The sequence below is a fragment of the Anolis sagrei genome, chromosome 4 (genome assembly GCF_037176765.1).
Source record: "Anolis sagrei isolate rAnoSag1 chromosome 4, rAnoSag1.mat, whole genome shotgun sequence".
In the NCBI taxonomy this organism is placed as follows: Eukaryota; Metazoa; Chordata; class Lepidosauria; order Squamata; family Dactyloidae; genus Anolis; species Anolis sagrei.
This window is the reverse complement of record NC_090024.1, coordinates 140,450,618-140,463,532: the sequence shown is the minus strand read 5'-3', so window position 1 is coordinate 140,463,532 and position 12,915 is coordinate 140,450,618. Positions and strand designations below refer to the sequence as shown.

The window sequence follows — 12,915 nt, the reverse complement described above, 5'->3', positions numbered from 1 at the left end:
CTGCCCAGGCTGCAAGTCACAGTCAACCTGCCCTGGGGAAGTGGCCCAGTGACTCACCAGGGCCTGAGAGAGAGCCACAACCTCCTCGGCCTCTCGCCTGGAAAAACACAGCTCGCCTGGGGCGGGGCGCCTGGGCCGGGGCTCCGCCTTCCCTTGCCTGGGCGGGACCCGCAGCAGCACTTGGGCTTCCCTCCGGGGTCTGGCAGGCGCAGTCGGTCTCCTCTCGCCGCGCAAGGATGGCTCTCTTCGGGTGGATCGATCTGTGGTTCGTTCTCTCTCTCGGCGTGGCGCTGGCCACCGGGCAGTCCCGGACCGGGCAGCGGATGGTGGGGGCGCCCATCCAGGTCTCCGCCGACGACGAGGGCGTGCAGCAGGCCCTCCGCTTCGCCATGAACGAGTACAACCGGGCCAGCAACGACCAGTACGGCAGCCGCGTCGCCGAGGTCCTCAGCGTCAGCAAGCAGGTACGGAAAGCGAGCAGGCCGCTCTGGCCCTCAGCACCAGGCTGGAGGGAGCCCAAGGCTCCCCTATATTGTAGGGGCAATGCAGCTTTTGATCTTGTTTATTTATATTACCAAAATATTAAGAATACAAATGATTATATTATGCAAAATTATTTTGTTTATATAAATAATATTATGTATTTATTATTAAATATTATTATTATTATTAAATATATTATTATATAATATTAATATATTATATAATATATTTTATATTACCTCTCTAATTTGATTTTATTATTCAGAGCCGGTGTTGTCCATAAACATCTCCAAGGTCATGTGGCTGGCATGACTGCATGGAGCGCCATTACCTTCCTGCTGAAGCGGTACCTATTGATCTACTCACACTTGCACTGTTAGGTTGGCAAAAGCAGGGCCTAACAGCAGGAGCTCACCCTGCTTCCCGGATTCGAACCACCAATCTTTCAGTCAGCTGTAATACAGTAAAATAAATAACAACACAGGTTGCCCCCAGTTGTGCAGCAGGTTAAGCTGCTGAACTTAGTTATTTATTTATTTATTTCACAGTTTTCTATACCGAGCTTCTCAACCTCATTGAGGGACTCAGCCTGGTTTCCAGCCATAAAAACATATACACTCATTAAAATATCATATATCACAATTACAAAAACAACTTTAAAAACACTATATATAAAACTACAGTGGTCAGTCGTCCTATTAAGATGGATCTACATCAACTTGCTGACTGAAAGGTTGGTGGTTCAAATCAGTGGAGAAGGATGAGCTCCTGCTGTTAGGCCCAACTTCTGCCAACCTAGCAGTTTAAAAATATGCAAATGTGAGTAGATCAATAGGTACCACTTTGGTGGGAAGGTAACGGTGCTCCATGCAGTCATGCTGGCCACATGACCTTGGAGGTGACTATAGACAATGCCGGCTCTTAGGCTTAGAAACTGAGATGAGCACCACCCCCCAGAGTTGGACACAACTAGACTTAATGTCAAGGGGGAACCTTTACCTTTAGTTACAGTGAACCTTTGTTATCTGCTGGGGTTTGATTCCAGGACACTCCTGGATACCAAAATCTGTGTTTTGCTCCATTCTCATTATATACATGGGTAGTCAAATATGGTCCCTTATATACAATGGCAAAACCAAGGTTTGCTTTTTGTATTGTTTAAAAAAATATATTTTCAAGCCATGGATGCAGGATCCATTGATATGAAGAGCTGAGTGTAGTCAGTATGTAATATCTGCAGTAGGCTGGGCTCTTTCCAGCCTTTTCAGGGTCCTCGATACACACGGAAAGACATATCAGTGTATATAAATGTCTTCTGCAAGGGATCTCATCAGACAGAGCTTGGGAAACATCCTTTCCTGCCGGTCCAGGTCATAATTACTAAGTCCCCCCCCCCCCCCCCGGTCCCCGGTCCCCAGTTTTTCCACATGAGAGCCTTGCAACTGGAGACTAAAACAAGCCCAGTGCCAATGAGTTGTGTCACCCATGTTTTGTGAACTCTCTATGAGTTTGCCATATTTCTCTCTTCCCCTTTGCTCTTCTTCCATTAATAGGAACTGGGAATACAGAAATAATTCCACTCATATTTTTTTCTAGCAGGCATGTTGAGGGGAAAGTTTTGTCCCCAAACCTCTGCTTTGTTGTTGAAATATGCCTTTAAGTTGACTCATGATGATACTGCCCTAGGGTTTGTGTGATAAGATGTATCACTGACTTCCTCTTAGGCTACACTGGTCATTGTATGCATCTTAACACGCTCCCACAAAAAGGTGTGAAAGAATGCCCTTAATGCTCCTTAGTGGCCATCTGGGCCGCATTGTAGTTCTGGGATTTCTTATGTAATCATCTGCACACCAAAAACACATTGTCAATAAAGATGGGGATTCTGACAGAGACACTTTCTATGCTGCCATATAATCCAGATTATCAGGCTCCCCCGGTGGCACAGTGGGTTAATCCCTTGTGCTGACAGGACTGAAGACTGACAGGTCAGGGAGAGCATGGATGAGCTCCCTCTGTCAGCTCCAGCTTCCCATGCGAGGACATGAGAGAATCCTCCCACAAGGATGGTAAATCATCAAAACATCTGGGCATCCCCTGGGCAACTTCCTTGCAGACGGCCAGTTCTCTAACACCAGAAGTGACTTGCAGTTTCTCTAGTCCAGGGGTCCTCAAACTTTTTAAACAGAGGGCCAGGTTACAGTCCCTCAAACTGTTGGAGGGCCAGATTATAATTTGAAAAAAGCATGAATGAATTCCTATGCACACTGCACATATCTTATTTGTAGTGCGAAAAACACTTAAAAAATACAATAATTAAAATGAAGAAAAACTTTAACAAATATAAACCTATTAGTATTTAAATGGGAAGTGTGGGCCTGCTTTTGGCTGATGAGATAGGGTTGTTGTTGTGTGCTAACAAGTCATTTCAGACTTAGGTTGGCCCTAAGCGAGGGGCAGGTAAATGACCTTGGAGGGCCGTATCAGGCCCTTGAGCCTTAGTTTGAGGACCCTTGTTCTAGTTGCTCCTGACATGAAAAAAGCAGATAATTTAGATTTAAATGGCAGTGTAGGAGTCTGAGGTCCCTTCCACACCATTGAATAAAATCCCACATTTTCTGCTTCGATTTGGAATATATGGCAGTGTGAACTCAGATTGCCCAGTTCAAAGCAGATATTATGGGATTTTCTGCCTTGATATAGAATCATAAAGTTGGAAGAGACCTCGTGGGCCATCCAGTCCAACCCCCTGCCAAGAAGCAGGACAATAGTGTTCAAAGCACTCCCAACAGATGGCCATCCAGCCTCTGTTTAAAAACCTTCATAGAAGGTTCATTCTGGGTTATATGAGAGAGTGGGACTTGCCCAAGGTCATCCAGTAGGTTTCAATGGCCAAGTGGGAATTCATACTTTTGTCCCTTGGAGTCCTGATTCAGTGCTCGAACCATGCTTGCTCTGAACTTCTGCATACCCAACTGGGCAAGGCTTGGCAAAAACTTGGCAATCCCAGGGAATCAGTAGAACAGAAGTGGGCTTGTTATTATGTGCTGAAGACCAATTCTCCTCCTTCCTCTCCCCTGCAGTGTTCCGAGAAAGAAGTAATTGAAAAGAGGGGGGGAGGAGAAACCTCTTTTTCTGCCCATGAACTAGCTTGGATTCTGGATTGTTGGCTGGAACACTCTTGACCTAATTAAGTCCAAGCACTCCCCCTGTGTTCCTTTCTCCACTTCAGCTAAGTCAGATATGCTTAAAGCCTTTGGGCATCTTCCAATTGGGAGCCCTGTTGTGCCAGCTCTTTTGAAAGATTCAGAAGGAATTTGGAACTGCTTAGGAATTGAAACTTGCATTTGTTTTTCTCCTTTCCTTACAAGGGGACCAACTTAGACTGGGGGGTGGGGTGGGGTGGTATATACAGGCTCAAGGAAAAAAATACTGCAATTCATACCTCATTTCACATTAAACAACTAGAAATTTCTGTCACTATGCACTTGTGACACAGTTTGGTGAGTGGCTAGTTGTTTGTTGTGATGAGCAATACTTGACCTTGACAAAAGAAAAGGAAGGTCTATATGTGAGACTTCTGTCTACTGTGGAATCAGATCCCCTTTCCTGTTTCATTTCTGTTTCTCCATTTCTAATTTTGAGACTCAAGCAGAAATTGCTCTTCCTCTCCACACTCTGACTTCCCGTGTTTTTGAGTCAATGTTGTATACAATTCTGAAATTTATGAAAGTATCATTTTTCTAACTGGCATGCAATTTAGAGCAAAGTGGCATGGCCCCACTCCTACCATCTTAGAATCATAGAGTTGGGCCATCCAGTCCAACCCCCTGCCATGAAGCAGGAAAATCGCATTCAAAGCACCCCTAACAGATGGCCATCCAGCCTCTGTTTAAAAGCCTCCAAAGAAGGCACCTTCACCACACTCCGGGGCAGAGAGTTCCACTGCTGAACAGCTCTCACAGTCAGGAAATTCAGATGGAATCTCCTCTCTTGTAGTTTGAAACCATTGTTCCGCGCCCTAGTCTCCAGGGCAGCAGAAAACAAGCTTGCTCCCTCCTCCCTATGAGTTCATCTCACATATTTATACATGGCTATCATGTCTCCTCTCAGCTTTCTCTTCTTCAGGCTAAACTTGCCCAGCTCTTTAAGCCGCTCCTCATAGGGCTTGTTCTCCAGACCCTTGATCCTCCTCTGGACACATTCCAGCTTGTCAACATCTCCCTTCATTTGTTGTGTCCAGAATTGGACACAGTATTCCAGATGCCGTTTAACCAAGGCAGAATAGAGGGGTAGCATGACTTCCTTGGATTTAGACACTATATTTCTATTGATGCAGGCCAAAATCCTGTTGGCTGTTTTTGCTGCCGCATCACATTGTTGGCTCCTGTTTAACTTGTTATCCACGAGGACTTCAAGATCTTTTTCACATGTACTGCTTTTGAGCCAAGTTGGCTTGACAGTGGAAACTGACACATCTTACAAATGTACGAGTAAATTTCAACTGTCAGAAATAGCAAGCATATTATATTTCTCTTGTTACTTACACAAGAACATATCATATTTTCAGCAAGAGCTCCCAGAATCCTCCATGCATGCCCAGTGCCCATGTTGCCTGTGGGACTTTGAGACCTATAATCCAGAAAGATAAACTATGAAGCAGATAAGTAAACTCCAGACCTGAAACACTGAAGAGGTTTTTTTTGATGTCTGCTCACTTTGTATAGCACTGTCATAGGTCAATGAACATCCCTGAATTTGTCCAGGCTCCACTGCTCTGTTTGCTTTGCATCCACAAATAAACATAAATACAGTTACTTTGAAGTATTTGAACAGTTGGTTCAGTGTGAGACATTCCTATCTATCAATAAGCAGCCAGCTTTGTCATACTATTGCCAATCATATGCCTCGGAAACATTCAGAAGTAAAGTGCTTTGTATCAGGGTGTTGGTTTTCAAGAAAAAGGAGAACTGGAAAAAAAATCCAGACAACAATGCTCTAAATAACATTACTAGATGTAGCACTTTTTGTTTAAATATTACAGTGTGTTCAACAGCACTCAGTTTCCTGATGTGGAAATTATTGCATTTTTAATAACATGGAAAAAATAGCATGCATATCCTTAGTATTTCACAAAAATCCACTTCACTTAAAAGAACACAATTTTAAGGACATATATTTAAAGTGAACTTGTATCTAATGTATTATATTAAGAGTTTAACAGCTAAAAATATGGAAGAATCATTGTTTTTGTGTGTGTGTAGAGCGACTTGAAAAACTGCAAGTTGCTTCTGGCATGAGAGAATTAGTCATCTGCAAGGACGTTGCCCATGGGATGTTTGATGTTTTACCATCCTTGTGGGAGGCTTCTCTCATGTGGCTGCATGGGAAGCCGGAGCTGACAGAGGGAGCTCAACCCGCTGTCCCAGGATTCAATGACCTTGCTGAAATGGATAAGTTCTTAATAAGAAAAAGTCAGTGGTAAGTTTTATGAAAGGCCAGTCATTGCCTTTTTGCGGGAACAAGGGGGGAAATGATCAACACTGGGATTTGAAGAGTAGGAAGGACAAATAAATAGTGGAGATACAAGTATGAAGTAAGATATCATATCATTTATAAACAGGAAAAGCTGTTTGTTGTTTGCCTTGTGTAGTTGTGGGGGTTTATGTTTTTCTATCATTATATTCAAATACATAGGTTTTTTTAGTATGGATGTTTTTGTCATAATAAAACCATTTAAAATAGATTAGCTGTTTTAGTTTTCTTTTGCTAAGTATCTTCAGCTTCACTCAGTCTTTCTCCACTACTGTTTGTGACTCTGGGCCCTTTTAGACAGGCCCTATATCCCACAATCTGATCCCAGTTTTTTGTTTATCCCAGATTGTCTGGAAGTGTGGACTCATATAATCCAGTTTAAAACAGAAAATCAGGGATCAGATCCTGGAATATAGGGCCTGTTTGAAAGAGCCCTCTGTGGACACGAGCAACTCACTTCCCTTTGCAAAACTGGGAAACAAGACATTTTGTGGAATAAAAAAAAAGCTGTGTGAAAAGTTTTCCATGGAAAAATCCAGCATCTGTGTCTTGTATTCAGAGAAATGTTGACTTTGAACCTGGAAGTTCCCATTTAATTCTTGTGGTTGATTATCTTCTGGCGGGTTTGTGCAATTTGCTGAAGCTCTTTTGGCGAATAGCTGTCACCTCATAACAAAAAGCTCTGTTTCTTAAGGTGTCTTTGTGTCTTTGCAGATTGTTGCCGGAGTCAAGTATAAAATTGATGCTCAAGTTGGGCGAACAACTTGTCCCAAGTCAGAAGCTAACCTGGAGACCTGCGCCTTCCATGAAACAGCAGAACTGGCCAGGGTATGTGATAGAAATCAAAACAACAACAAAACCCACAATATTTAACAGCATTACGATTATTGAGGGTAGTAAAATGACAGGGCTGATGATGGTAGGCAGAGGAGGAGGTGGGTGGTCACAGGGATGTTATATAAATTGCAGGATGTTTTGTAAAATGACATGTAAAACGATCTGTGCTTTATACAAGCAGAAGGATCAAGGCCACTGAATACCAGGAAGGGCTTGTTCCACTAAAATTGCAACACTGTTTTTTTTAAAAAAAAAAAATACACAAGTAAACAGCAATTCCAAAGAAGGTGAACAGGAGTGACAGAAGTACTGTTGATTTCAGAATTAAATCTGACCTTTTTTGGGTTTTTTAAAAATGGGAATTTCTATAACCTTTTTGGAGATTTTATGATCTTTGGAAAGGGATGACCTTGTTAGAAGTCACAACCTTTTGAAAAAATGATGCTATAACCTCTTGGTAAAAAGCATAAAAGAGTCATAACCTTTTGGGAAAATGGCATGCAAGGCAACTAGGTTTCTCAGCTGTTAAACTAATGTACCTAGTTACGTCTTTGAGTGGTTAGGGACAAAGATATACCAATGCACAAACATGTATATATATTCGGCAGAGTTGCCCAAAAAACATCTCTCCCTTTCTAAATCATGCTCTCAAGAGACAAAAAATAAGCAGACTTCTTTAAAAGTAACATAGTTGGTTTACTCACAAACTTCATGTATTCAGCATACAGATATTTTGCACATCAATCCAGTTACAAGTAGATTTGAAGTAATTTCTCTGTGTAGGTTACACAGGGCATCATTCTTAGAATCAACAGTCCATAAAGCATCTCTCTGTTCTGAGAGTTTAATAGAGTCTCTGTCTATTCTGAAAGCTGAATGGAGTCTCTAAACATACAGTTCCTACAGAAGTCTCTAAGCATACAGTACTAAAATGGAGTCTGAGTTCTGAACAAGCCCAGTTCTGATCACATGGCCTGCATCCCCTCCCACAACAAAGAGTTAAGATAAAATTATATACCACACACAATACAGTAAGCAATTTTAATTATATTCATAACAAATAATAAGTGGAGGTTTGAAGATGCTTGCTATTTCCAACACTTTTCCCAGTTTTCTTGGAAATATTAGGCATTATCCTTCTTCAACACGGTCTTGCTGATGTCATTACACTTACAATGGCTGATAGAACTCAAGGGAAACAATATAAACACACTTTGCCCCTGCGTTCACAGCTCCAGCTGGGATGCAGTAATCCATTTTGTAATGATAAATACATGACCTGGTAGCTCAGCTGTGTTCTGAGAAGCTGTTGAATGTAAATTATATATCTGATTAGACCAAGTAATCATGCAAGAGCATCACTAAAGGGTGAGGAGTTGCACAGGATCCTAAGCTGATAGGATTAACCTGTCTTCAGTACATTGTGAGACTCATGAATGAGACAGACAAGACGTTAAATAAGCTCATGCATCTCTTACATAGATTAAAATATATATAAATAGCAATAACATTCATGTGTGCATGAATAACTGCTTCAGTAATTGGAATTCGGCGGATGAGCTCCCTCTATCAGCTCCAGCTCCACATGCAGGGACATGAGAGAAGCCTCCCACAAGGATGATAAAACATCAAATCATCTGGGTGTCCCCTGGGCAATGTCCTTGCAGACGGCCAATTCTCTCACACCAGAAGCGACTTGCAGTTTCTCAGGTCGTTCCTGACACAACAAAAAAAAATTGGAATGTGTGCCAATGAAATACTCCCCTCCTCCAGCAAGCATCATCTTCAAAGAAAACATGCAAGAGTGCAAAAAGTTGAAATGGCTTGAATATATTCTCTGTACACATCCTGTTAATGCAACTTGCATTTTTAAAAATCCAAACTTCTTGGATATAAAGATGATTTCAATGTAGTCTGGACTTGTCATTACTTACCCATCATCCCCAGTTAAGATGTCCAGGCCAAGACTTCAAAGGATGATGGTACCTGGAGCTCAACATATTTGGGGAAGCCTCACTACATCCCGATCCTTGTAGGCCAATTCTGCATTTATGTGCATTCAGGGGCCTCATCACACTAGAGAAAAAATCCACTTAAAACTCGGTTTCTGCCTCCTGCAGAATTCTGGGGTTTGTAGTTTAGGGAGGAGCCTTTTGCAGCCTCACTAAACTACAAACCCCAGAATTCTGCAGGACGCAGAAACCAGATTTTAAGTGGATTTTTTTCTCATGTGATGAAGCCACAGGTATGCTCAGTTGAGTTCAGTGGTGCTTGATTTTGAAGTAAATGCACAGATAATGGTCTAAATACATTTTTTAAAACCCAAGGGATATAATTCCAATATTTCATCATGCTAGTTAATGACTGTTTTGTTCCTGTTCTCTCCAGAGACCCCCTTGTCCAAAGCAATATCATTTCTACTTATAGTACAACACTAAACATCTGTATTCAGAATGATAAATTGTTTGGAGCCAGGCAACCAATATAGGATTTTGTTCCTAAATGCCACTGTGATTTGAATTGCTTCTAACTAGTGCCAAGCATTTTGGTGAGATTTAAAATCTCAAATCTCTCCTACTAAATCTCTGTTTGAAATACCTAGTCCAAAGCCATTTTTTCTGTGCTTCCAAATCACAAGGCCATATTGTCCTCTGCCCCCTTCACCTCGCCACCCCCGTTCACTTTGTTTCAACAATTTGAATACAAAAGCTAGCTAAAATGGGTTGACCACTTGAGATAACTAAAATCTTTCTTTAGCAACAGTCAACAAATGTTGGAAGAGGCAAGGGGTTGGAGAAGGCTTTGCTTAGCATACAAAGAGTGTGTTTTTTCTTCTTCAAGAGGAATGTTGCCTTGTCAAAAGCTCTGGAATCAGCTGTTTAATGAGTCAGAAGACTTCTAGTTGAGCACAGCACAAAAGCTTTCTTTCCCAAACTAGTCCAAGTTTCTCTGTTGGAGCAGCTACAACATCAGCAGCATTTGTTGTTTGTTCTGTTAGCAATTATGATAGTTGGAGCATTGCCATGTTACTCTTCCTCTTTAAAAGCCCTTAAAAACTTTAACTTCACAACATTGCAACAAAGCTTTGTCCATTCTTTTTTCTTTTTCTTTTCTTTTCTTTTCTTTTTTTTTTTTTTTGCTGAAAGGAGCTTATATTTTTCCTGTTTATTTTACATTTTCATTATTATTCTTTTATGGTCACAGTAACAGCTGAATGCCGTGCAAATACAAGTACAAAACTCCATTAGTATTTTTGTGTCAACTTTTCTTAAATCCCCCCTCTCCAGTTATCATTTTAAATAAAATGCTTCTAAATTTTGTACTCCTATCTGTCCATATTTAATTTAGGGTCACAATCTAGTTAGATTTAAGCACTTCAGATCTAGTAGTCTCACAGTCAGATATAGACTTTACTCACTTGTTGAAACAATAGGACTGGAACTGAATTTCATGTCTATGCCTCTCTCTCCAAATTGCAGTTCAGCACAGATAACGAATACGGTGTTCCCCTAACCACAGTGGTGCTCCCCAGATTGCTTTCTACTTATTTCATTGTGAAGTTATTTATTTATTTATTTATTTGATGCATTTATTAACCGCCATTCTCAGCCCTTTAGGGCGACTCATGGCGGTGTACAACACATATAAAAAAGCAATTTACAACGAGGCAATTACAACAACATATTAACAATACAACAATTACAAAATTACACTAAAAATCCGCTTCGTCTCATAGTGGAATCATAACCAATCTCATATTCCTTGTTCCTTTCCAGTCGTCTTTACCACATTTTTATAGCACTTAATTAAATGCCCTCTCGAACAGCCATGTCTTAAGGCTTTTTCGGAAGGACATAAGGGAGTAATGATTGCTATTTCCTGTCATGGGGAAAAGTAAATGATTGTAATTAAAGATACAGTTGTGAAAGCAAAACAAAAACAAAACCTTAGGTGGTGTGGCTGTAGGCACACAACATACATATGTAACTAAAATATACAAATCACACCTTAATTGCATGTACTCCACAGAGACTTTGCATCATCAGCATCTTACTATCATGTGGATATAAAACAAATGACATAAGAAACTAGTTCCCAGGGATCTGTTCAACTAAAACAAAGTTCAAATCATATATTGTTGAACTGTAGCTCCCAACAAATCTTGTCAGCTTTGCAGATGACTCAAAACTGGGAAGGGTAGCCAACACATTAGAAGATAGGGTCAGAGTTCAAAAGGATCTAGAGAAATTAGAAAATTGAGCAGAATTTAATAAAATGAAATTCAGTATAGACAAATGCATAATTCGATATTTAGGACACAAAAACCAAATGCACGTGTTTATTTATTTATATTCCACTTTTCTCACCCTTGTGGGGACACAAAGCAGTACACAGCAAAGTCAATGGTAAAATTCAATGCCTCACACAAAATATAAAATAACTAAAATAGCATATAACAATAGATTAAAACCAATAAATTGTAAAACATCAGACATCAACGAACATAGAACATAGTACATTAGACATTGCACCAATCCTGAGTACATTAAACATTGCACCAATCCTGAGTACATTAGACATTGCACCAATCCTGCACACACACACAATCTTCTTGTACTGCAGTGCTTTAAAACAAAGTGTTCCTTTGAAGAGTAGATCTCTCTTCTTTCCAGCTCCCATGGCTTTCCATCAGTTGGATTTGTCACTTACCCTCGCCCCATTTTCCAGCTACAGAACAAGTTTTTAAAATGAGATTGCATGTTTGCATAGATAAGATGGTGACCTTAATCACAATGGTGGGGATCTAGGAAAGAGGAAATTCTCCAGGTCCTTCACTCTCTTAACTTTGCCTTGAGCCTATGTTTTAGTTCTTATCAAATTCATGGTTTCTCAATATTCATCTCTCTTCTTTCCACAGCGTGTGACTTGCCACTTTGAGGTGTATACTGTTCCTTGGACAAACAGCATAACCCTGAAGAAAAACAACTGTCAGTAAACATGTATTTACTTGGATCAAGAGAGCAAGCTGCTGCTCTGAAAATATTTCCCCTTTTCACAAAGAGCAATAATTCAGATGCTTTCTCAAGCGAAAGGGTTAGCTGCTAACTTGAAAATGCTTACATATACTTGTTTGAAACAAGTAAATCCATATAGTGTTCTTTTAAAAATATTTGCTGTTTCTTATTTTTGATTACTTTGTTTGTAACCAGTATTATCATGCTTTCTTAGAAGGGGAAAAAATAAAACTTTATGTTGTCAAGGACTGAAGTGTATCGTGTTGCGTTTTTGAAAAATTGTGTCCTGTTTATATTTTTTGCAAAGACAATAGTAGCATTATGGCTGTCATAGCCGTCAATCATGTGATTACTGTTTATGCTGAACAAGTTCTGTGAGTGAGTATTTAATCTATGTATTTTTACCAGTGCAAAAGACTATGTTCCTGAAACCACACGGGAGCCTCTGACATATTGCATCAAACTGTGTTCATCACCCACCAATTAGAAACATGTTCTCAAAAACCAGTATGTTCGTGTTAGCATTACCGTAGAAAAACATCATTCATTGTTGTTCCTTGCTACTTTCTTGCTGAAAGATTACTTCAAAATATTTTTTATCATATAAAATAAACTAAATGGCCAGGAATCTCTCAAAATGACTCATCACACTGTACATGGACAAGCAACATTCTAGTCAGATTGCTTCCCTGTATGACATAATTCATGAGTGCCATGGTAAATTTATTTGGAAGCAAATCCCACTGAGATCTAAAGATTGTAGCATTAAGGCACAGTTAGGAGTCAGTTCTGTTGTCTTGTGGAAGCCTCTCAGGAAACATGCATACAGTTACATTGTGAGTTGCAATGATTTTTACCATTTTAATCAGTGGTTCCCAACCTTTTTTTTACCACTTTGACCAGAGACCACTCACCAACATTAGTACCAAAAGGGTTACAAATCAGTTTTTGGTCAACTGTAGATTCAGTTTGGTTATTTGGGGAGCCACAGGTTCTCTATTGCAGGTTGGCTCTACAAATGTTGACAAGTTTAATTTTTTTTATC

At 40.3% G+C, this 12,915-nt stretch overlaps 1 protein-coding gene across 1 annotated transcript; it reads left to right on the top strand.

Moving 5' to 3' along the window:
* The first annotated feature begins 169 nt into the window (after positions 1-169).
* Positions 170-12,118, top strand: LOC132774207 (cystatin-like). Its single transcript, XM_060774071.2, has 3 exons — positions 170-464; positions 6,733-6,846; positions 11,774-12,118. The coding sequence occupies exons 1-3, from the start codon at positions 237-239 to the stop codon at positions 11,849-11,851; spliced, it is 420 nt and encodes a 139-aa protein (XP_060630054.2). The 5' UTR covers positions 170-236; the 3' UTR covers positions 11,852-12,118.
* The last annotated feature ends 797 nt before the right edge of the window (positions 12,119-12,915 follow it).

What these genes read in the sequence shown, in the direction of transcription:
- LOC132774207 (XM_060774071.2), top strand. Translation starts at nt 237, where the DNA reads ATGGCTCTCTTCGGGTGGATCGATCTGTGGTTCGTTCTCTCTCTCGGC. An exon ending in TCCTCAGCGTCAGCAAGCAG is followed by an intron (nt 465 to 6,732) that starts GTACGGAAAGCG and finishes GTGTCTTTGCAG; the next exon opens with ATTGTTGCCGGAGTCAAGTA. An exon ending in AAACAGCAGAACTGGCCAGG is followed by an intron (nt 6,847 to 11,773) that starts GTATGTGATAGA and finishes TTCTTTCCACAG; the next exon opens with CGTGTGACTTGCCACTTTGA.